The 20,727-nt window shown below is 51.7% G+C and overlaps 2 protein-coding genes across 6 annotated transcripts; one reads left to right on the plus strand and one right to left on the minus strand.

Moving 5' to 3' along the window:
* Positions 1 to 5,655: 5,655 nt before the first annotated feature.
* On the minus strand, positions 5,656 to 7,503 carry LOC119535815 (proline-rich receptor-like protein kinase PERK2). Its single transcript, XM_037838234.1, has 2 exons — positions 6,418 to 7,503; positions 5,656 to 5,849 (listed from the first exon to the last, which is right to left on the minus strand). Exon 1 carries the CDS (start codon positions 7,311 to 7,313, stop codon positions 6,534 to 6,536), a length of 780 nt encoding a protein of 259 aa, XP_037694162.1. The 5' UTR covers positions 7,314 to 7,503; the 3' UTR covers positions 5,656 to 5,849; positions 6,418 to 6,533.
* Positions 6,283 to 19,711, plus strand: FADS1 (fatty acid desaturase 1). Of its 5 annotated transcripts, none has more exons than XM_037838230.1 (12): positions 6,283 to 6,562; positions 8,486 to 8,596; positions 9,145 to 9,339; positions 10,078 to 10,179; positions 10,265 to 10,393; positions 13,650 to 13,710; positions 15,156 to 15,232; positions 16,120 to 16,217; positions 16,406 to 16,502; positions 16,775 to 16,854; positions 16,936 to 17,061; positions 17,416 to 19,711. In XM_037838230.1, the coding sequence occupies exons 1-12, from the start codon at positions 6,368 to 6,370 to the stop codon at positions 17,465 to 17,467; spliced, it is 1,323 nt and encodes a 440-aa protein (XP_037694158.1). In that variant the 5' UTR covers positions 6,283 to 6,367; the 3' UTR covers positions 17,468 to 19,711. The 5 variants fall into 5 exon arrangements, with proteins under 5 accessions (XP_037694158.1, XP_037694156.1, XP_037694161.1 ...); XM_037838228.1 differs by having other exon boundaries at positions 6,285 to 6,562; positions 9,142 to 9,339; XM_037838233.1 differs by lacking the exon at positions 6,283 to 6,562 and adding an exon at positions 6,702 to 6,720 and having other exon boundaries at positions 9,142 to 9,339.
* The last annotated feature ends 1,016 nt before the right edge of the window (positions 19,712 to 20,727 follow it).

The following is a 20,727-nucleotide window of genomic DNA, read 5'->3' on the forward strand; positions in this document are numbered from 1 at the left end:
ACAAATCATTGCACCCCCCCTCATCCCACCCCATTTCTCGTTTAGTTTTTGTCCCCAATTTCTACCCTTTCATCCATACACTGAATAAAGGAAGTGTGAGCCACAAGGTTTTCACAATCACATCATGTAAGCTACATAGTTATACAATCATCTTCACGAATCACAGCTACTGGGTTGGAGTTAGACGATTTCAGGTATTTCCTTCTAGCTATTCCAATACACTAAAAACTAAAAAGGGATTATCTGTATAGTGCATAAGAATGCTCTCCAGAATGACCTCTCAACTCCATTTGAAATCTCGCAGCCACTGAAACTTTATTTTGTTTCATTTTGCTTACCCCTGTTGGTCAAGATTTTCTCAATCCCATGATGTTGGATCCAGGCTCATCCCTGGGAGTCATATCCTCTGTTGCCAGGGAGATTTATATCCCTAGGAGTCAGGTCCCACATAGAGGGGAGGGCAGTGAGTTCACCTGAGTTAGCTTAGCTAGAGAGAGAGGGCCACATCTGAGCAAAAAGATGTTCTCTGGGGGAGACTCTTAGGCACAATTATAAGTAGGCTTAGCCTCTCCTTTGCAGTAACAAGCCTCATAAGGGCAAGCCCCAAGATTGAGGGCCCAGCATACCAAACTGTCAGTCCTCAAGGTTTGTGAGAATATCAGCAATAACCCAGGTGGGGATGTCCAACATTTCTGCATTTTTCCCCAGCTCCTCAGGGGGGCTGTGCCAGTTATGTTGTATTATGTCCCCCAAAATGGCATTATCTTTGATGCCATTTTGTGGGGGCAGTCCATGAGTATTGATTAGGTTGGAACCTTCTGATTGTGTGTTTCCATGGAGATGTGACTCAATCAACTGCGGGCAAGACCTTTGATTGGATAATTTCCATGGAGGTGTTACCCCACCCATTCAGGGTGGGTCTGAATTAAATCACTGGAGCCATATAAATGAGCTGACAAACAGAGGGACCTCAGAGCAACTGAGAGTGACATTTTGAAGAGGAGCTGCAAGAGAGGACAAAACACCCTAAGATCAACATTAAGGAGAACGCCATTTTGAAAGGCAACTTGGGAGCAAGCGGACGCCAGCCACGTGCTTTCTCAGCTAACAGAGGTTTTCTGGACACCACTGGCCATCCTTCAGTGAAGGTACCCAATTGCTGATGCCTTACCTTGGACACTTTATGGCCTTCAGACTGTAACTTTGTAACCAAATAAACCCCTTTATAAAAGCCAATCCATTTCTGGTATTTTGCTTAACGGCAGCATTAGCAAACCAGAACAGGGGCCCTGCAAATATGTTTTTATTCTCTGCCCAAATTACTTTGGGATGTATTGCTATTTCACATTAACCCATACAAACCTACCAGATCTCACTTCCTATTCAAAGTTCCATGTAATTATGGTGTTTGAATAAACTGACCATACAAGTTAAATTATGTAGTGTGCTCTAGAAGACACATATATATATATCCTGCACCAAATAAACATCTCTTCCCTTGATCTATCACAGAAGTTGAAGTTTTAAAACACAGTCAATATTGTCCTTTACCCTTTGGCCTGTTTTCCCTTAGTCCTAACCAGATCTACTTCATTCATATCTCTCATTGAGGTCTGGACTCTTTTTCAGCTTTTTTAATAGCTTCCCAACAGGCTTCTTTTGAAAAGGCAAAAAGGGCAATAAGATAGGCACAAGCACTGGAGCATGTAGATCCAGACCAGCCCTGTGAACTGGAAGTAGCCAGCACTGATATTGGCTTTGGGTGGAGTCTGTGGTAGAGGCAACATTCTAAATGAATGCTCCTTGGCTTTTGGTCACAATTATGGAAAGGGGCAGAACTGAGATAAAGACCCCTGGAGAAGCAATTGTGTGCTGCAAATAATGCCTTATTGCAAGTGGAGGGACTGACACAAAGATGCCCAGTCACGTTGAAAACAGCCATCCCTATTCAGGGGTGGATAACTGACATCGCTTCTAAGCCACGCTCTGGCAGTGCCCGACTGAGCACACTGACAAAGTGGAAAGCCTACCTGCTACAGCACAGCATGTTCAATACCAGCCCTCTGAGTGTAGAAACGCATGAAATTCTCGGACCAGCATCCTTTATAGAAGATTCAACAGCTAAAGTCGCTGCACCTGAACTAGCTGTTGAACTGCCCATATAGAAGGCACAGATACCATTCCCAAGTTTCCTGGGTATACTGATGGGTCTGCCAGTGGGCAGCCTCCCGCAGAGACAGCTTTGGCAGTGCAACTCAGTACTGACACTATATGGTGGGAGGCTAGTGCTATGCAAAGCAGTCAATGGGCTGAATTAAGAGCAGTGTGGATGGTAATAGTGCATGAACCAGGAGACATGCTAACTGTCTGTATCAACAGCTGGGCTGTTTACAAAGGCCTTACTACCTGGATGGCAACCTGGAAGCAAGAACAATGAACAGTCATAAGTCCACCCCTCTGGGGACAAGAATTATGGAAAGACATCTGGGATGCTTGCCAATGATGAAAGGCAACCATTTATCATGTTCCTGCCCACAGTCCCAACACATTACCCAGGAATGTGGAAGCAGATGCACTCGCACAGGTTCAGAGCAGCACAGCTGAAACCAGGGAGTGGCTTCATCAGAAACGTGGACATCAAGGGTATCAAACCCTGTGGAGTCTGGCCCAGCAGTTCCAGCTGCCAACCATGCACTAGCAGCTAGTGGACATCACTAGAGTGTCCTTCATACTCCCTGCATCAGCCTCACAGGCTACCACACCAGATGGGACACATCGGCAAGTCACAAATCCCAGTGACCTGGTGGCAAGTGGCCCACCTTGGTCCCCTTCCACTCTTGGAGTGGGGCGAGGAGTGCTTTTACTGCCATGGACATGACTACAGGACTTTTGTTAGCTTTCCCAGCGGGGAAGGTGAACCAGTGGGCCACCATACACTGTTTGGAAAGAATGAGTGCTCAGTATGGCGTACCTAAACAGACAGTGATTGGGGGAACTTTTCACTGGTCAAATGGCCCAATCCTGGGCCATGGGTCAGGACATCATGTGGCTGCTCCATCTGCCATACAATCCCGCAGGTGTGGACCTTATTGAAAGAATGAGTGGTTTGTTAAAGGAACAGCTAAAAGATGATAAAAGGTCCTTGCAGCAGTGGATTAGAAGACTTTATCAGGCCCTAACCTGCCTAAACTCCACACTTTGGGCTGCAGCCCCAGCTCCTATTGAAATGCTAACAGCAGGACCCATGCTGGTGCTGAGAATTCAAATTAAAGGGCCAACCACTTTACAGCCTAAAAGGGGGAATGATAATAATTTGTTGTTGCCTATGCCTCAGACCATAAAAAACAGGGAAAATGAGGTCAGTTGGACTTGATGCTGGTCTATGCAGCTGTGTTGGTTAGGAATCCTGGTCCCTGGGGAATAGGAGCTACCAAAATATTATATAATAAGAACTAAATGCCTGTCAAAATCTTTATCACCAATCCAGGGGCCTCCCGTTCCCACGGGAACCTTAAGCATGATTATGCGGACCCTTCTAATGCCCAGATTAACAATTAATGTAATGGGATAAGACTCTCAAAGTTTGCAGGGAGAGAATATCTGGTATTTAAAACCTCCCCCTGGTATTTAATGTTCCTTTGCCTGGCACCTTGTTATCAACCAATGGAATGCTAGCATGTATATTGTTAGATCGGCAGGAATTACCCATACTGTTCCCCATTTTCTTTTCGCTCATACCACCGTAGCAAACACCCTCCTGAAGTGGGCTTCAGTGGTAACTCATGCCCATAGTCGAACCCAATGTTGGGTTTGTATAGAACTGCCATCTTCAGGCGCTGCCGGACTTCCTTGGACAGTGACCCCAGTGAACTGGACCGCCTGGAACACCCTGCTGGTTTGGCAGAATTCAGTACATCAGAAAACCTGGAAAAGAATCTTCTGATCTAAGATTGAAATCCATCTACCATCCTATAATGAGACTGGGGCTTACAGGAACAGGAGAACAAGCCCCGACCTGAACTGGGGTCTACTGTATATGATGCTTTAGGGTGGCTGACAGCAGAAGCTGTAACAGTAGACCCTGTGGCTCCTGTCTGTGCGGAACGACTTGAATGAATTCATGACATGGGGTGGCTACCCACCCCCGAATTGTGTATTTTCCTGTTAAATTACAAAACAAGTCTTTTCTACTGGCAAAATATCTCCAACCAACATAGGGCATTTTCTTCCCCAATGGGATGGCTACAAACCTGTGGCAATATGGTTGGCCCTATTTGCCCTATAATTGGACAGGACATTGTACATGGGGACAACCCTATGTCCCCCCACTACCTTATATGACTACTCCATACTACTAGTAATTGGGAAATGGTTAAAGCTAGATATAGAATAAAACACACTCCCTGGTGGTATTATCCTTTAGCCATTCTTGCTCCAGGTGGCACTGCAATAGTTACTGAAAAACATGTGGCAGCATTAGCCAGTCGCATTGCCCAGGCACTTAATGATTCCCAAATAGCTAAATCCATGCTAAACGAAGAAACCACACAGCTTAGAAAGGTAGTTTTACAAAACAGAATGGCCCTGGATACCCTCACTGCAACACGGGGAGGCACCTGTGCCTTAAGTAATGTGCAGTGCTGCACATATATTCCTGATCATTCAATTTTTCACAGGTTTTAAATCCTATGCAAGAGCACATACATAATATTAACCAATTATCGGTAAACCCCTTGTCTAAATGGTTTAATTCCCTGTCTTGGCCATGGTGGCATCTCTTTATGGGTTTGTTATCCCTGCATGGGGGACTTCTAACGTTCTGTTGTCTCATTCCGTTATTGTGGAATATGTATGCAATGCCTGTCTTATGGTCAACGTAGTCTGCTGCAAGGGGGTGGATTATTTCACATACTGCCAACTTGACCCTGACATTTGTTAAAGGTCATCAGACCTTCCCCGGGGTGGGGGTACAAATGATATTATAAACAAAGCATTGAAATTCCCCTACCCTGATCACTGTTGGTAACAAATCTCCACACCCCTGTGTCTCAAGATCCTGCCAGAACTCTGTTCTCATATCCTATGACTGTCTTTGTCATAACCATTATAAACCATCCCTGGCACCCTCTGCTCTTTGCAGAACGCTAACTTCCCTCTTCCCAGCTGGCTGCCACTGTGGAACCATCTCTCCTGTCCTTAAGTCCCATTAAACTCATGTCTAACTTGGTGCCTGGCATGTTCTTCCTTGGAGCTGAGCTGGGTTGGAACAATTTGTAAAACACTTAGAACAGTGTCTAGCAGAGAATAAGTGTGTTTTAAGTGTTTGTTGAATAAACAGAAGAAAACTTAGCACCTAAACTCTAGATCTCTTCATCTTAAGAGACTGCAACAGCTTCCCCAGGAGCAGCCCCAGCCTTTGGTGCGTCCTCACTACTTTTCCTAAAATCCAGAGATAGGAGCCCCAAATCTCTCCGCTTACAAGCCCCCTAGGGCTCCCAGGTGCCTCTGGGATGGAGGAGAAATGTCTCAGCTTGTACACCCAGGTGCGTCACACTTCCTTTATTTCAGGATCTCAGTTTACTTTGAAAATTAATATATACATATATATATATATATATATATATATATAAATTTAAAAAAAGGCAAACAGGGTTACAGAATTGTGGGCCATTTTAAATGTTATATTGAGCAAATCAGAGCATTAACAACTCCCCCACACCCCAAGCCCAATAAACTATAATTATGCTTTTTACAAGACAAATCCAAGAATTCTTCACGCCGCACAACAGGTTGAGCGCTTGGCGGAGGAGGCGAGAGTTGACTGATCCTGTCGTCATCGTCTGCAAACTCTGGCGAGAATCGTCCAGAGCCTAAGGATGAGGCTCCCGGGCGGCTCCGGCCCCCGACCTCCCTCGGGTCGCCCCCGCCCCCTCCGTCCACCCACTCGCCAAGTTCGGCCGCCGCTCCCGCCTGGCTCGGCCACCTCCTTCCCCGGAACCCCTGAGGGGCCCACAGGAACCGTTACTCGGCCACGGCGCCCCCTGGGAGCCAACGCCGCGACTCCCCCCGCCAGCCGCTCCCGGCAGCCCGCGAGAAGGCGCGCGCCCCCGCCCGCCCCGGGGTCGCCCGAGTCCCTCCGGCTGCGCCCGCCCGCACGGGGCCCGGCGGGAAGGCGGGGACTCGCGCCCCGCGCCACGCGGCTCGACCAATGGGAGCGCGCTCTGCGAGGCTCCGCGGTCCGCGCCGCGAGTGCTGAAAACCCGGCGCGCGCCACAGCCCCGAGCCCCGAGCACGCGCTACCTGAGGACCCGCGCGCGCGCGCCTGGCAGCCCCTGCCCCGCCCGCACGCGACGTTGCCAGGCCCGCGATGGCCCCCGACCCGGAGGCCGCCGAGACGCCCGGCCCGCGCTACTTCACCTGGGACGAGGTGGCGCGGCGCTCCGGGCGCGAGAAGGAGCGGTGGCTGGTGATTGACCGCAAGGTGTACAACATCAGCGAGTTCAACCGCCGGCACCCGGGGGGCTCCCGGGTCATCAGCCACTATGCGGGGCAGGATGCCACGGTGAGCGCGGCCGGGAGGGGGCGGGCCGGGTCGCCGCGGCCGGAGGCTGCGTCCGCTGGAGACAGGAAGTTTGGCATCCCCGGCCGAACACTAATTGGGAGAAAGAGCCGGGAGGCGCCGGAGCATTCGCGTTGCCCGGGTGGTTGGGGGTGCGGCGGGTACGTGAACGTAAGGGCGGGAGGCTGGCTCCGAAAACTGAAGTCTGGGGAGTGGAGATGGAGGCCAGTAACGTGCAAACACAGACAAAGGGCTGTTGGGGCATTCCGCCGGTGGCTCCCAGACTGCGTGGTCGGGGCCCGAGCCGGAGTAGGAGGGAGGAGAGAGGATGCAGGACGCCGGGGAAGGAGGAGTCAGTGCAGGGAGAGGGAGTTACGACCTGCCTCGGTGGCGGGGAGGGGGCGCGCGGCCGCTTCTGGACGGAGCTTGCGGGCTCCCCTCGGAAGGGGGAGCAGGAGAGGGGATTGTTCTCGGACAAGGGCTGAGATGGGAAGCCACCGAGCGCCCGTTGCCTTGGGAACCTCTGCGCGGGGTGAAGACAGGTGGGCGGGAGGTGGAGGGGGGCGGTGCCGACTGGAGAGAACCAGCTGCTGCAGGCGCTAAGAGGGGAATGGGAGGGGCGTGCTGAAGGTGGGAACGCCTGCGTTAGCGAGAAACCCGGAGTCCCTGAATCCTGCCAGGGAGGTCTCCATCTACTTGCCGCAGCGGACAGCCGTTTGCACTCCAGGGCGGTGGGCCCTGTACGGGGCCGCATCCCTGCTCCCTGGGGCCTTGCTCTGCGAGGTCTGCGCGCATCTAGCCCCGGTCCTGTTACTGCCCTCTAGCCCACTCGCCCTCGGAGCTGGGCTGGAGCGCAGGGGATCACCCCTTGGACCCGAGGTTTCAGTCCTTCGCTTCACCGCGTTGGATCCTCGGCACCCAGGACCGCAGCCCCTTCCCCTGCATCCATTTCCCACCCTGCGCCCAGCGGCGTGACTCCTCTCGCCGTCCCCACCCTCTGCCTTAGTCGTTCCGAGCGTGCCTTGGACCCCCGGGTCTGGTTCCCTCGCCGCGGAGCTTGGACACTGCGGGGGCAAGGACCCGCCCCTCCCTCATGCTGCTGGCTTGGTGCTCCGGGCCGGAGCCTGCTCAGGCGCAGACGCAGCAAGGACCAAAGCTGGGGCTTCCCGCAGTGTGATTTGGGGCCAGAGAGGGTTGCGGCGGGGACGGCGATTGGTCCGGCTGTGTGGTGCCACCAACCGCCGGCTCCGCCCCGGCTCCCGCCCCTCAGGCCGCTTCTTGGTTAGAACCTGGGGCCGCCAGACCCACGGATGTGGATCTAGTTGGACGCAGATCTTGTCGCCGGACTCGCCACCTCGCAGAACCAGAATTAGCTGCCCTCGGGCAGGGGGTGGTCAGAGTCCTGGGGACAGCAACGGCCGGGGTGGGGTGGGATGGGAATAAAAGTTCGCCAGTTCGGACATAAGGAGTCACCTCTACTCTCTCAAACCTGAACACAGGTTCAAAGAGGGAAGGACCTCGTTAAAAATCCCACAGTAAGGGACAGAGGAGTCTTATAGCCCCACCCATCTCATCTCATTGTTTCTCATATCTAAATTGCGTGCAAAAGCTTTCAGCCACGTCCAGATGGTCTTTCTGGATGGTCCTCCCCACCATGCCTCCTATTCCTTGGCGTGGTGCCCTTACTAGAACACAGATGCTGGATAATCTTGCACTGTGGATACCTGGGAAAGGTCTGAGCACACTCAAAGGGCAGATGGCCAGATAGAGGTGGTCTCTGCTTCTAGAACTTAGGGTCAGCCTCCTTGCCTGCAGGAGGGTGGAGTGCTGGAGGATGGAGAGAGTGGCCTTTGGTGTGAGCCCTCTGGGAGTGCAGGGGGCTGGGGCTGGCTTCCTCACCTTTCTGCCTTCTCCCTGTCCTTGCAGGATCCCTTTGTGGCATTCCACATCAACAAGGGCCTCGTGAGAAAGTATATGAACTCCCTCCTGATTGGAGAACTATCTCCGGAGCAGCCCAGCTTTGAGCCCACCAAGAATGTGAGACCCTGTTTGCTCTTTGGACACTTGGTGGTTGTTGAGGGGCAGTGGGTAGAAGGAAGGTGTAGATGCAGTCACTGGTGATGACGATCAGTAGTTCTTAGGAGTCTTGAGGTCCCTGCTTCTCCGGCAGGCTTTGGAACTGTGGTTCTCCCAAGGCCACTATTGTCATCGTCAACATGAGACTTCCCATTTATTGAGCAAGGATATGTACCAAGGATATCCTCATACAATCCTCACACACCTACAGATGAGAAAATTGAGGCTCAGAGAGGTTAAGCAACTCAGCCAAGGATCACACAGTAAATAGCAAAGCAGAGACTTGCATCAGGTCTGCTTGACACCAGAGACCACATGCTTGTAGGCAGGAAACCATATCACCTCCTCTTGTCATCCTTCCTCAGTGTTTTGGTATCTTTGCCCAGGACTGTCTTCCCATAGGTACCTCACTGGGGGTCCCTGAAGCAAAGAGAACCTGAGTTTGCAGCAGTGTTGGGTTGCAGCTGGGAAGATTAACGGCCCACTCCCTCTCCACTCTGCCACAGAAGGAGCTGACCGATGAGTTCCGGGAGCTGCGGGCCACGGTGGAGCGGATGGGGCTCATGAAGGCCAACCACGTCTTCTTCCTGCTGTACCTGCTGCACATCCTGCTGCTGGATGTTGCTGCCTGGCTCACTCTCTGGGTCTTTGGGACATCCCTTGTGCCTTTTCTCCTCTGTGCAGTGCTGCTCAGCACAGTTCAGGTGAGAGCCCTTGGCTTGTCGTGTGCATAGCCCGGCTCAGCGTCCCCTGGGGAAGGTTCTCCATAGCCTTCAGAAGGCCAAGGAGCCATGCCCTCTGACCAGGGCAAAGCTGAAACTAGGCCAGAGAGGTGGTGCAGAAAGAGTACATTCCATTGCCCAGCTTTTATCTGCTCAGTAGCCACACGCATATCTTCTGTTCTCTCACTGCTCTCCAGCTGCTTCTCCCAGGCTTCCCTTCTTCCTATGGATTTCTCTTCTGAAACTCCATGTTCAGGTTCTGCCACAGCCCAAGTGTGCCAAGAACCAAGATTCTGGTTTCTCAGACAAGCTTGGCTTCCTCCCCCACAACCACCATTGCCCAAAATGCTAATAATGGTCAGACGCTAATAGTTGGCTGTGAGAACCCTTTTGCCAAACCTACTCACTTCTGAGCTTGTCACTCTCTATCCTTTTCTGTTTTCTGAAAGTCAGTCCATCGTAAGTCACAGAATTTGGAGCTGGGGAAACTGAAGAATAGAGAAGAGATAGTGATTTGGCCAACTCTTATATGAGTTAGTGCCAGAGCCAGAATTAGAACTCAGGTTTCCTGACCTCTTTCCTGATGTGATGAGTCGAGGGGTTGTGGCCAACACAGGCCTGGGTGGACAGAGGAGGCAGGAGAGGCTGAAGGAGCTGCTGAGGTCAGTGGGAGGGCGCTGGGCTGGTGGGCTGCTCTCAGTGCTTCTCCTTCTCTCCCAGGCCCAGGCTGGCTGGCTGCAGCATGACTTTGGGCACCTGTCCGTCTTCGGCACCTCTGCATGGAACCACCTGCTACATCATTTTGTAATTGGCCATCTGAAGGTCAGTAGGATGGGAAGGGCTCTCTGAAACTCCAATCAAGAGGAGGACCCTAGGCTTTCATATCCATGTTCCCACTTTTCTGTAGGGGGCCCCTGCCAGCTGGTGGAACCACTTGCACTTCCAGCACCATGCCAAGCCCAACTGCTTCCGCAAAGACCCAGATATCAACATGCATCCCTTCTTCTTTGCCTTGGGGAAGATCCTCTCTGTGGAGGTGAGCAGAGGTATCAGTGGAAAGGTCTTGGGAAATGGAAACCAGCCAGCACAGAGGGCTTTGGGGAAATGCTCACCATTTGGTCACTGTGGGGAAGACACTGGGAGTCAGGCTGGCTGAAGCCGCTACTCTTTGTGAGTCCTGGGAGGCAACAGGCAGTAAACGGGGGCTGCCCAGGACCGAATCACACGTCCTCTTTAGTCAGTTCCAGACAGCGATATGCTACAAAAGGATCCAAATGTTGACCAGAAGAATACTGTACAAACTCCTGCTCATTCTTGAAGGTGATAGATGTCACCTCCTTGGGGTGCTTTCTTGACAGCCTTACCCCAGCACCTTGTATCTATCTTGCTTACATTTTGATATTCTACTCTGTCACAGTCTTACCCATCAAGGGCTGGACTCTCTTAGTCCTCTTTGATGCCTTGTACGTAGCCCAGTGCCCGGAACATTCATTCGCTGAGTAATCCTTCCCCCCAACTGATCCCAGCCTGACTTTTGGGTTTGAAAAGTTGTCATCTGAGGTTGTGAGCAAAAACAGTACTGCAGCTGCTGAAGGAAGAATGCTTGGGGTGGAGATCTAGTGAGCTTTTATGAGCATAAGACAATAGATGTCTTTGGTCAGCAGAGTTCTTTGAAAAATTAATTGAAAACCCATTTTCCCGGGCTCTAGGCCGCAGTCAGAGTTCTGGCAGTTTCCTCTCCTCCCCCATTTTGTGAAATTCCAACACACCAGGAATTAAACTCCTGTTAAACACATTCTCGTGCCAGGCCTGAGCTCCAGGTGGCCTGGCTCTCCTCTCCCCTCAGACCATGAGAACTCTGGCCAGGCTTTGACACAACTGCCCATCCTGGCCAGAGGAGCTCGGAGCTTAAAGCCTATGCCCTGCGGTTCACACTGTGCTTGTTTCCCAGCCTCTTACATGTGGATTTACTTTGTCTTGGTCAATAGTGTGCAGGTGATAAGCCAGCCCTGGCCCCTCACCTGGCTCAGGTGGCTGCTTCAAGGATAGTGCAGGTCAAGCATTGTACAGAGGCTCTTGGTGGCCAGCACTTCTGTTTTCACTACAGAGGGTTAAGAAAAAGGTGAGAAGGCGCAGCGGAAAAGAACCTTCTCACACCACTGCCGTTATTGCCGTTATTGCTTCTTGGTATTAGGGTTTTCAGGAAACACTTACCTGCAGACATCAAAAATAAAGAATGAAGAGATCTGGAATCCAAAACAGGCTTTTCTTTTCAATGCCTTTTTTTTTGCCCGGCTATGAAAATATCCACAAGCTAAGGACTAAGTGTTGCTAGTAAATGCCTGGGCGGCAGGCTGCTTGGGGCTTAGTTCAGACCCTCTGGGTACAGCTTAGCAACTGGGCATTGATGCCTCTGCTACTTAGTGGCACCCACCCCAGTGCCTCCTGGCTCTCCTAGAGGACAAGGAGATGCAAGGGACACTGCTTCTTAAATAGAAGCCTTCAGGCCTCCAAGGATATAAATACAGTGGGGTAGTTATTAGGAACTGGCATTTGATTTCCATTCAACAAGGCTGCAGTGGACAGGGCTCCTTTCTGTCAGAAATTCCAAAATAGGAAGCCAGTGATCTGTCCCACCCACCCCACCACACAGAAGGTTACTCCTCTTCCAGTTTGCAGGATGGTATGAACCTCACCAGCAAGCCATGTTTTACACTGCCTCCAAAACATGTCCCAAATCCATTGACTTCTTCTCCACTGCTTCCCCTCATCTGAGCCATCACTGGTCTAGGTTATTGCTCCTGCCTCTTCGCCTGCCTGCCTGTGGCTACACCTACTCCCTGCAGCTCCAACCAGAGGGAGCCTTTTACAGCACCAAGCAGATCATGCCAACACCCCTGTGAAAAACTCTCCAGTAGCTCCTGGTCACCAGTGGAATAAAATCCAAACTCCTTACTGTGGCTCACCAGGGCTTTCTAAGGCTCTGTGTGATCTGGCTCCTCCCTCATTTCCTGGCCTTGTCCATCATTCTCCCCTGTTGTTTACTATTCCCCAGCCACACTGGCCTCCATCCTGGAACCTCCCAAGATCCTTTGCACTGGCTCTTTCCTCTGTTTCAGTGTTCTTCCCTTGAATCTTTGCACTGCTGACTCCTTTTCACCATTCAGGTCTCAGTTCAGATGTCAGCTTCTCCTGGAGACCACAGCCAAAACTCTGCCTTCCCCACTTTATGTCATATTTTCCTGCTTTTAATCTCTAATTACCTTGAGTGCTGTTTACAAATTTATCACCAGCTTCCTAGCCTCAGATTATAAGCCCCATGAGGTAGGATGCCTCTGTATCCCCAGCACATAGAACAAGCAGTGCCCGACACATAGTAGGTGCTCAGTAAATACTTGTTGAATGTAGAAAGAATGCTTCATTTAGCAACAGTGCCTTGCACATAATAAGCTCTCAATAAATTACCTGTCAAACCAGTGGACGGGCACATGATGGAAGGATGAACCTGCTTGCAGCTCAGAGGGGCAGTCCTGCTCCCAGGCCCTTGTGGTTACCTGGTTGCCCAAAGTAATGAGGGTGAGAGGAGCAAAGAAGCCATCAAGTGAGGCAGCAGAGCCTTGCAGTCCCGTCTCTGTGAGCTTGCACTAGGGCTCTTCCCCTACAAGGTTCTAGGCTGATTTACTGACCCGGAGGCCCTAGCCTGTCTTCACGCATGGGCTTACAAAATAAGCACCACCACCTGAAAACCTTAGCAGACCTTTCAGATTGCCAGGTTTTTCTGGGTTCCCTTCCACAAATATTTATCAAACTCAACTTACTTCCAAGGGATTCTCTGAAGCTCATGTTGAAATCAAGAGACCAAAAGATTTTGAGGAGGATTGCGGATTGGATGTAGAGGGAACAGTTGCCTCTGTAGGGGTAAAAACAGTTGCCTGGAGAGCCTGATGTCGAATAAGTACCAGATAGGAGAAAGGAGGGGGAGAAGGAGGTGAGGCTTGGACACTTTGTGGCAAAGGTATGCTGGGGTCTGGAGGACCTAGAGACTCCATGCTGTGCCTGTGCCCGTGCCTGTGTGGCCGTGGACTGTCAGCCGCGAGCCATGGCGGGTGCAGCCCCGGAGTTTTGCTCCACGGCTGGAGGTGAGGCTGAGCCTGCTGGAACCTGCCAGGAGCACCAACAAGCTGAAAGCCCCTGGGCCCAAACTCCTGAACAGGGGAAAGCCTAAAGGTCATGCGGGAGAGGAATGGGTGACTGCTACCTCGATGCTGATTTGTGTTTGCTTTTCTTCACAGCTTGGAAAAAAGAAGAAAAAGTACATGCCATACAACCACCAGCACAAATACTTCTTTCTGAGTGAGTGTCCTTATTCAACACAGTGGCACCACCTTGGGAGGGACTGAGGGCTGTGAGGAGGAAAGGACCCTCCAAGGGTTATGGTATTTCAGGAAAAAGAGCTGGAAGTGCCTCACCCCCAACCCGTTATTCCCTGCGTGGGCAATTGGCTAATATTTGGTTAAAGGTCTTTTGTGCTGGGGACCAGGTGTTTCCTCCAATCCCACCCTAGCTTCCACAAGTAAACCGAGTGATCGGGTGAGGTCCTCCTGATTAAACCTTAAACCTTGGCAAACAGACCCTCCAGCCCCGGTGACCTAGTGAGGCACAGTCCCACCCCCAGGGGACCAGACAAACAGACAGCTATGGCAGGGGTGGACCCAGAGGGAGTGGAAGAGCTGTCGGAGTGAAGGAGAAAACATTTCCATGGTTGTCTTAAATCCTTTCCGAAGGCTGCTGTAGATTCCCTGCTTTAAGTCTGCTCCACAATGCCTAAAATTCAAGTTTAAAAACACCTTTCAGAATTCCAAAACCATGCAAAGGAAGGGAAGGGAGGATTCCACTGATCCCACTTCAGGGTGAATGAATGTATCCTAACTGCCTGTTACCAGCCAGCCCTGCTGGAGAAGTGTGGATGGGGTGGCATGGTGGAGCAAAGACCCCCAGAAGAGAGAATTTTAGAATCCAGGGTACATCAGGATTCATCATAGCAGGGGTTACAGGTAGCACCAAGGACACTGAAGAGAAAGGATACAGAAAAGGAAATGGGGCATGCGGCACGTAGGACAGGATCCACTTCTTCAACTCCCAGCTGTTTTTTCCAAAAGCAGCACCTCCACTCCTTCCACCTCCCCACAGCCTCCCTCCAGGGCTCCAGGTGGGGGTGACCCTGCCCATCTCCCCATCCAGGGCAGTGAGCTACTCAGCCCAGGGAGGATCAGCAGGGTGCCTCTCCCACTCTCCTGCTTCTGTTGAGGTGGCCGCATGGTAAAGCAGCCGGGAGAGCAGGGCAGATGACTGCAGGGATGGGGGCGAGAGTGGGACTGACCCCCGACACAAATGGCCTGTTGGTGAGGGCCAGTGGAAAGGCCCCTGGCAGGGTCAGGGCTGCGGCCAGGGCAGCCTAGGGAGTGCAGGCAGTGCCCACTTACAGCGTGGGAGCAAAGCAAGTTTCATGCGTGATGCTCGAGTGTTCCCAGCTGTCCTCTTCCACTAGGGAAGAAGGCCACTCCCGCCCCCACCCTCCCCAGCATCCTCTTGGGAGACACTTGCTTTCTTCAGACTTGCATTCACACCCACCTTCAGTGCCTACTGGTTCCAATGGGTTAGGGAGCCTTAAGGCAGTGGAGCAGTGCCTGAGGGGGTGGCCAGAGGAGGCAGCCCCCTGCCGGAAGCCATCTCTCCAGCACCTTAGTGGTGATCCTTGTGCTGCTCACACCTCCTCCCTGTCTCCATTTCCTCCCCAGTTGGGCCCCCAGCCTTGCTGCCTCTCTACTTCCAGTGGTATATTTTCTATTTTGTTATCCAGCGCAAGAAATGGGTGGTGAGTATCCACAGCCCAAGGGTCCCACCTCCCTTGTCTCCAGTACCCTGAGGGAGGGGAGAGGGGTTCTCCAGGGCATTGGGATCTTCTCCAGCCCTAATGTAGAACAAGCTAGTACAACCAGGTGTAGCCTCTCCTCATCGCTGCCTAATTCCATTCAGCCAGTATCTCCTGAGGTTCTTGTGCTGGGCAGGAGACCAGGTGCTGGGGTGGGAAGGATGGCTAAGAAACTGCACCTACTCTCAGGGAGCTCTTGGGAGGAAGAATGTGGCTGATATCAGAAAAGAGGTACAGGCAAAAGGTTTGGGGTTCCAGAAAGGGCCTCAGTGCATCTGGCTGGATAAGAGGCAGCAGGAAAGGCTTTGTGAAGTTGCTTCTCTAGGTGGCCTTGGAGGGTGGGGCATGGGGAAGCTGTACCTTGAGCAGAGAAGCTGGAGGAGCAGAGAAGCTGGCAAGCCAAAGGGTGAGTTTGGCCACCACATGTGTTGTGGAGGACTTTAGCATGGGGGGGGAAGAGTGTGGTGCTTGGTTCAGATCTGGTCAGGGCCCCAGCATGGACTGATCTGTGGTCTGGATTCATTGGCAGCACGAGGAAGGGATGAAGGGTTTAGATGGGTTGGCAAGGAGCTGGAGGTAGGGAGACCCTGTAGGCCCTGGTGCCTGTGTGGGCAACAGACAAGAAGGGCCAGAGTGGTGTCATTTGGAGTAGGGGAAAGGAGACAGGGACACTAGATATTACAAGATCAACACCTGAAAGCAGAAACTGAAGACGGCTGAGTGTCCCAGCCTGGGGGCCTGGGAGAATGGCTGCCCGTGCAAAGGAATAGGTGAAGCCAATGAAGAGCTGCTTTGTGCCAGGAAAGATGCCCCTGCCTCTCTCACTGCAGGACTTGGCCTGGATGATCACCTTCTACGCCCGCATCTTCCTCACTTATGTGCCACTGTTGGGACTGAAAGGCGCCCTGGGTCTTTTCTTCATAGTCAGGTAGTGTTTGATGGCGGGGACTGGCGGAGGAAAGCAGCAATGTTTGGGAGCAACCAGGCTGGGCTGGGGGCTGTGCTGGAGCTTTCGGTTACAGTGTGTTTCAGGTGTTGGGAAGACGGGGTTATCTGAGGGGGAGGAAGACCTCGGCTCGGCTTGCACTGTTTTTGTCTGTGGGCCATATCCATCAGGTTCCTGGAAAGCAACTGGTTTGTGTGGGTGACACAGATGAACCACATCCCCATGCACATTGATTATGACCAGAACGTGGACTGGGTCTCCACCCAGGTAAGGGAAGCTCACTTGAAAGACCCAGGCATAACCCAAGGAAAGAAAAGGGTGAGGGGACACAGGCACAGAGTGGTGGGGAGAGTGGGGGCAGCAGCAACAACCACCCAAGAACCCACACAGCATTACCTCATTAGCTTGAGGGATGTCTCTTGCCACCACGAGAAGGGACTGCTCGCCCTCTCCTCACAGCCAGCTCTGCTTCGGGAAGCCTGGGCTGGCCTTGCCATCTGATACCCAGAGACCTGCTCTCACCTGACCTTTCCCTTCAGCTCCAGGCAACATGCAATGTCCACAAGTCTGCCTTCAATGACTGGTTCAGCGGACACCTCAACTTCCAGATCGAGCACCAGTGAGTAGGGACATCCTGAGTGTGGGTGGCAGGTGGGAGCAGAGAGCAGGAGCGACTGACTCGGCCCCGTTCTCCCTAAAGCCTTTTCCCCACCATGCCTCGACATAATTACCACAAAGTGGCTCCCCTGGTGCAGTCCCTGTGTGCCAAGCACGGCATAGAGTACCAGTCCAAGCCCCTGCTCTCAGCCTTCGCCGACATTGTCCAGTGAGTACCTGAGCCTGGGAAGATGGCTGCCGGGGAGGGAAGAGAGGGCACAGGCAGTGGGGCTGGGGTGAGGTGAGTTTCCCAGTCATCTGGAATGGATGGAGGACACGGCAGAGGCTTGGCACTCTACTGATCTTGTGGCCAAGTCAGGCCTTGCTCTTGCTGGACCTCTTCTCAGTGCCACTGCCCAAGCTTTCTCAGAAGCAAAGGCGAGGAAAGCGTTCCCATGGAAGGGGCCGTAAGCCCGGAGGTCAGCCTTCATATCCTGACAAGAACCTCCTTGTGGGAGGCTTGGATTTCGGGCCTACCTCCACCCTCCCTCCCTCACTGTTTGTTCCCATTTTGTCCCCACAGCTCACTGAAGGAGTCGGGGCAGCTCTGGCTAGATGCCTACCTTCACCAGTAACAGCAGTCCCCCACAAGGAAGAGGAAAAAGGGGAGCCTCTGGAGTCAAAGCAAACGGGAGCCTGGGGGCAATGCCACTAGAATTCTAATATTCAGAGGGGGGTGGGTTTGGGGAGATAAAGGCTCTGACTCACGCCTCTCCCCTTTATCTTTTAGGCACAGTTCTGAGACCCAAAGAGGGGTGGGGGAACATGCAAGCCCCTGGAAAGAGGGAGGAGCTGTTGGGGCAGGGATGAGGATTTGGTTGTTTTCTTCTAGTTCGGCAGATGCATGTGGTTGGTGAGCAGAGAGGGAGCCAGGAGGGTGTTAGAGGAACAGGGGACATCTACTGAGCCCAGGAGTGTCAGGAAAAGATTTAGCACTGAAATGTCACCTGGGCAGCAGGTTAGCTCTTCACACTGGGCCACTTCTCAGTGCCTTCTCCACCCCCACATGCAAGCCTCAGAGGTTTGTTCATAAGCTAGAGGGAGACAATGGCTGCAACTTTTGAGCAAGATTTAGAAAGGAAGCATTAGTACCTAGACGTCTAGGGCCCAGCACAACCCAGTGCCTGCGAGCTCCAGTCACTGCCCAGGGCCAGGAGTGACCTGTGTCTACAAGGTGTATGCCTCAGGCTCCGGGGAGAGGCCAGTTCAACTTCAGTGGCATCAGGGCAAAGGCCAGGACTGCAGTCCTGGGGCCCTGGGGCCCTGTGACCCTACGGGAACGTGGCCCTGCTTATTCTGGTCTTGAACTCTGGGTGCAGAGAATTGCTGGCCATTAAAAATCCCTTTACCTCTTGATTCACCTCTTCTCACCACCACCCAAAGGACAGAACATTCCTCGCAAGTCAGCAGATGGGGGAACTTAAATCTTTTTTTCCTCTCTAGAAACAAAGGGGGCTCCCAGTGGCCTCACTGCCTGTAATTCCAAGTTTCATAAAATAGCAGTCAGTGAGTCCAGGTGACCAAGTTGAGACATACTGGCCTAATCAGTCATGAGAAAAAAACAAAAGTCTGAGTAATAAAGACTAGAAGGGATATAAACAGAAACGTTCTATAACCTAAATTGTTAGGGCATTATTTTTGAGGAGGGGGTGGTAAACATAATCACTTCATAGTCTGAACCAGAAATAGGAAGATCAAAACACAGAGAGGTACATGGGCATCATGGCCGTGGATCAGCTTCTCATTCTAGCCACTCTGTTCCAGCGCCTTATTCTCCTGGGGAGCAGGCTGGAATTTAGCGTCATCACTTCCTACTGAAACAACATTCCTTTAATCTTCTGGTTTTTAAGAGAGAAACATTTTACCTGTCTCTCCAGGGTGACCATAGGAACATGCCCGAGTCTCCCCTGGCTCCAGGGCTCCCCGTTGGCCTTCTCTCTTCCCCTCCCCAAGCCCACAGCCTTGCAAGCCAGCTGAGGGACTCATTTCCTCACCTGCTCAACAGCAGTAAGCATTTTGGGCACTGGGAGAAGAGAACCTCAAGCTAGCAGGAAAAGGCTGAGCCCCGAACTTTCAGTTCTGGGACAGAGTAGCAGCAATCGGAAATGAGGTGGGAAGCATTGCCAGAGGTACTTCCTGTGGAGGAGCTGGCCAGCTCGAAGGGGTGTCAGAACAGGGACAACAGCAGGTGGGGGAGAACAGGTGGCAGAGCGTTCAAATCCTTTCCATTTGGGTAGATCTGAATCCGAATTGAAAAGTTATACCTTCAGTGGCTTCCTCACGCCACAAAAGGTGCTGTTCCTTTCCTGTCCCTCTGTTCCCGGTCACCTGAGATTTGGGTGTGGGTGCCACCAGCTTGTCCAAGCCATCTGGCTTTGGGTGCTAGGCTGCCCCATCTGAGGAAACACTGTTGAGCCAAGACCAGGCCCTCAAGGCACCACAACCACCGTGGCCTTCTCTCCTCAGCCTATACCAGCGTGGTCTCTCGTAGCCACAAAGGGGTGTGTTGTGATGAAAAGCCCAGAATGTTACCATGCTAACCTGAGTCATCTCAAATCCAAACCCTGACAGATGAGCAAACAGGCTTACAGGGAGAAGTGACCGCTAGGCACATAGATTGTGGCAGAACTAACATCTGAACTGACTATAAAATCTCCAACTTCTGTGTTTCTCTCTGGTACTTTCAGTTTCCCACCACCTGCCCAGAGGCATCTTCTTTAGTTAGGCCTGGTATCAGTATCCTTTTTGCGTATGCCAATTTTGTAACCCCGTCCTGATGAAGTAAAGCTGAAAAATAAAGTTAATTTTGATCAAATGAAGGCTTTCACTTACAATCCGTGTTGTGCTTCTGGATGTGTGCTCACAGGACTCCCTGGTGCCTCTCCTATGAATTACTGTCCACCTCTGTGTACTTCCAACTTCTGAGCAGGACTCACAGCAAGGAACCCTACCCACTCTGCATAAGCCCCTTGGACAGAGGAAGGAGCACTGGGGACCTCCAGAAAACACCAAGGCAAGGGGGGCTATGCAAGGAGAAGAAAAGCCAATTCTTACATGTTCAAAGACCAAAGTGTCCAGGTCACCAGGCTGTATTTGCATCATTTCCTCTTTCTCATGAGGCACTGCCCTCACCCGTTTGTCCTTCAGTTTTCCATTTTGAATTATGTTTAACTCATTTCCAGGCTCAGCATGGGTAGTCCCTGTAAATCCCATTTGCCTAAAATCTTTAGCTGTAGCTACAGTACCTCACAAATGGGCTGCAAGACAATGCCCTTTTAACCTCTATCCTACTACAACAGCTTCCTCTCGAAGCAAGAACAGTATTAGAATGTTAAATAAAAATTTATATGCAGGATCGATTTTCCCTGCAGTGTACCCAAAGTTAAACTTCTAGAAAAGACCAGGGAACTCAACAATTCAGAAAACAAACTATACTCTGCATGCTTGATTGCAGTGGGGCACTAGCCCTTAACTAGAGCTACTGTACCGAGGTGACTAACTCTTTTAGAAGTCTGACCACCTCCAAACCCCAACACTATCACTCAGAGCCAAATTACTTAAATCAGAAAACAGACATCAAATAAACTGTGGTTCAATTTGGAAAAATCCATTTCACTTATCACTGAAGATCCAGAAGTAACAAAACTTAAGATCCCTGCCCTCAGGAACTTACATTCCACTGTAGAACTTGGTCCACACTAGGGGTTTTCAAAGTCTTCTAATTATGAAGGGGTTGCTAGGGAGACCATATTCCTTCTTTAACCAGAGAGCTTTTATATCCTGAGACCCCACATAAAATTCTACTTGGAAAACCCGTTAAAAGATTGAAAACCAC

The sequence above is a fragment of the Choloepus didactylus genome, chromosome 6, assembly GCF_015220235.1.
Source record: "Choloepus didactylus isolate mChoDid1 chromosome 6, mChoDid1.pri, whole genome shotgun sequence".
Taxonomy (NCBI): domain Eukaryota; kingdom Metazoa; phylum Chordata; class Mammalia; order Pilosa; family Megalonychidae; genus Choloepus; species Choloepus didactylus.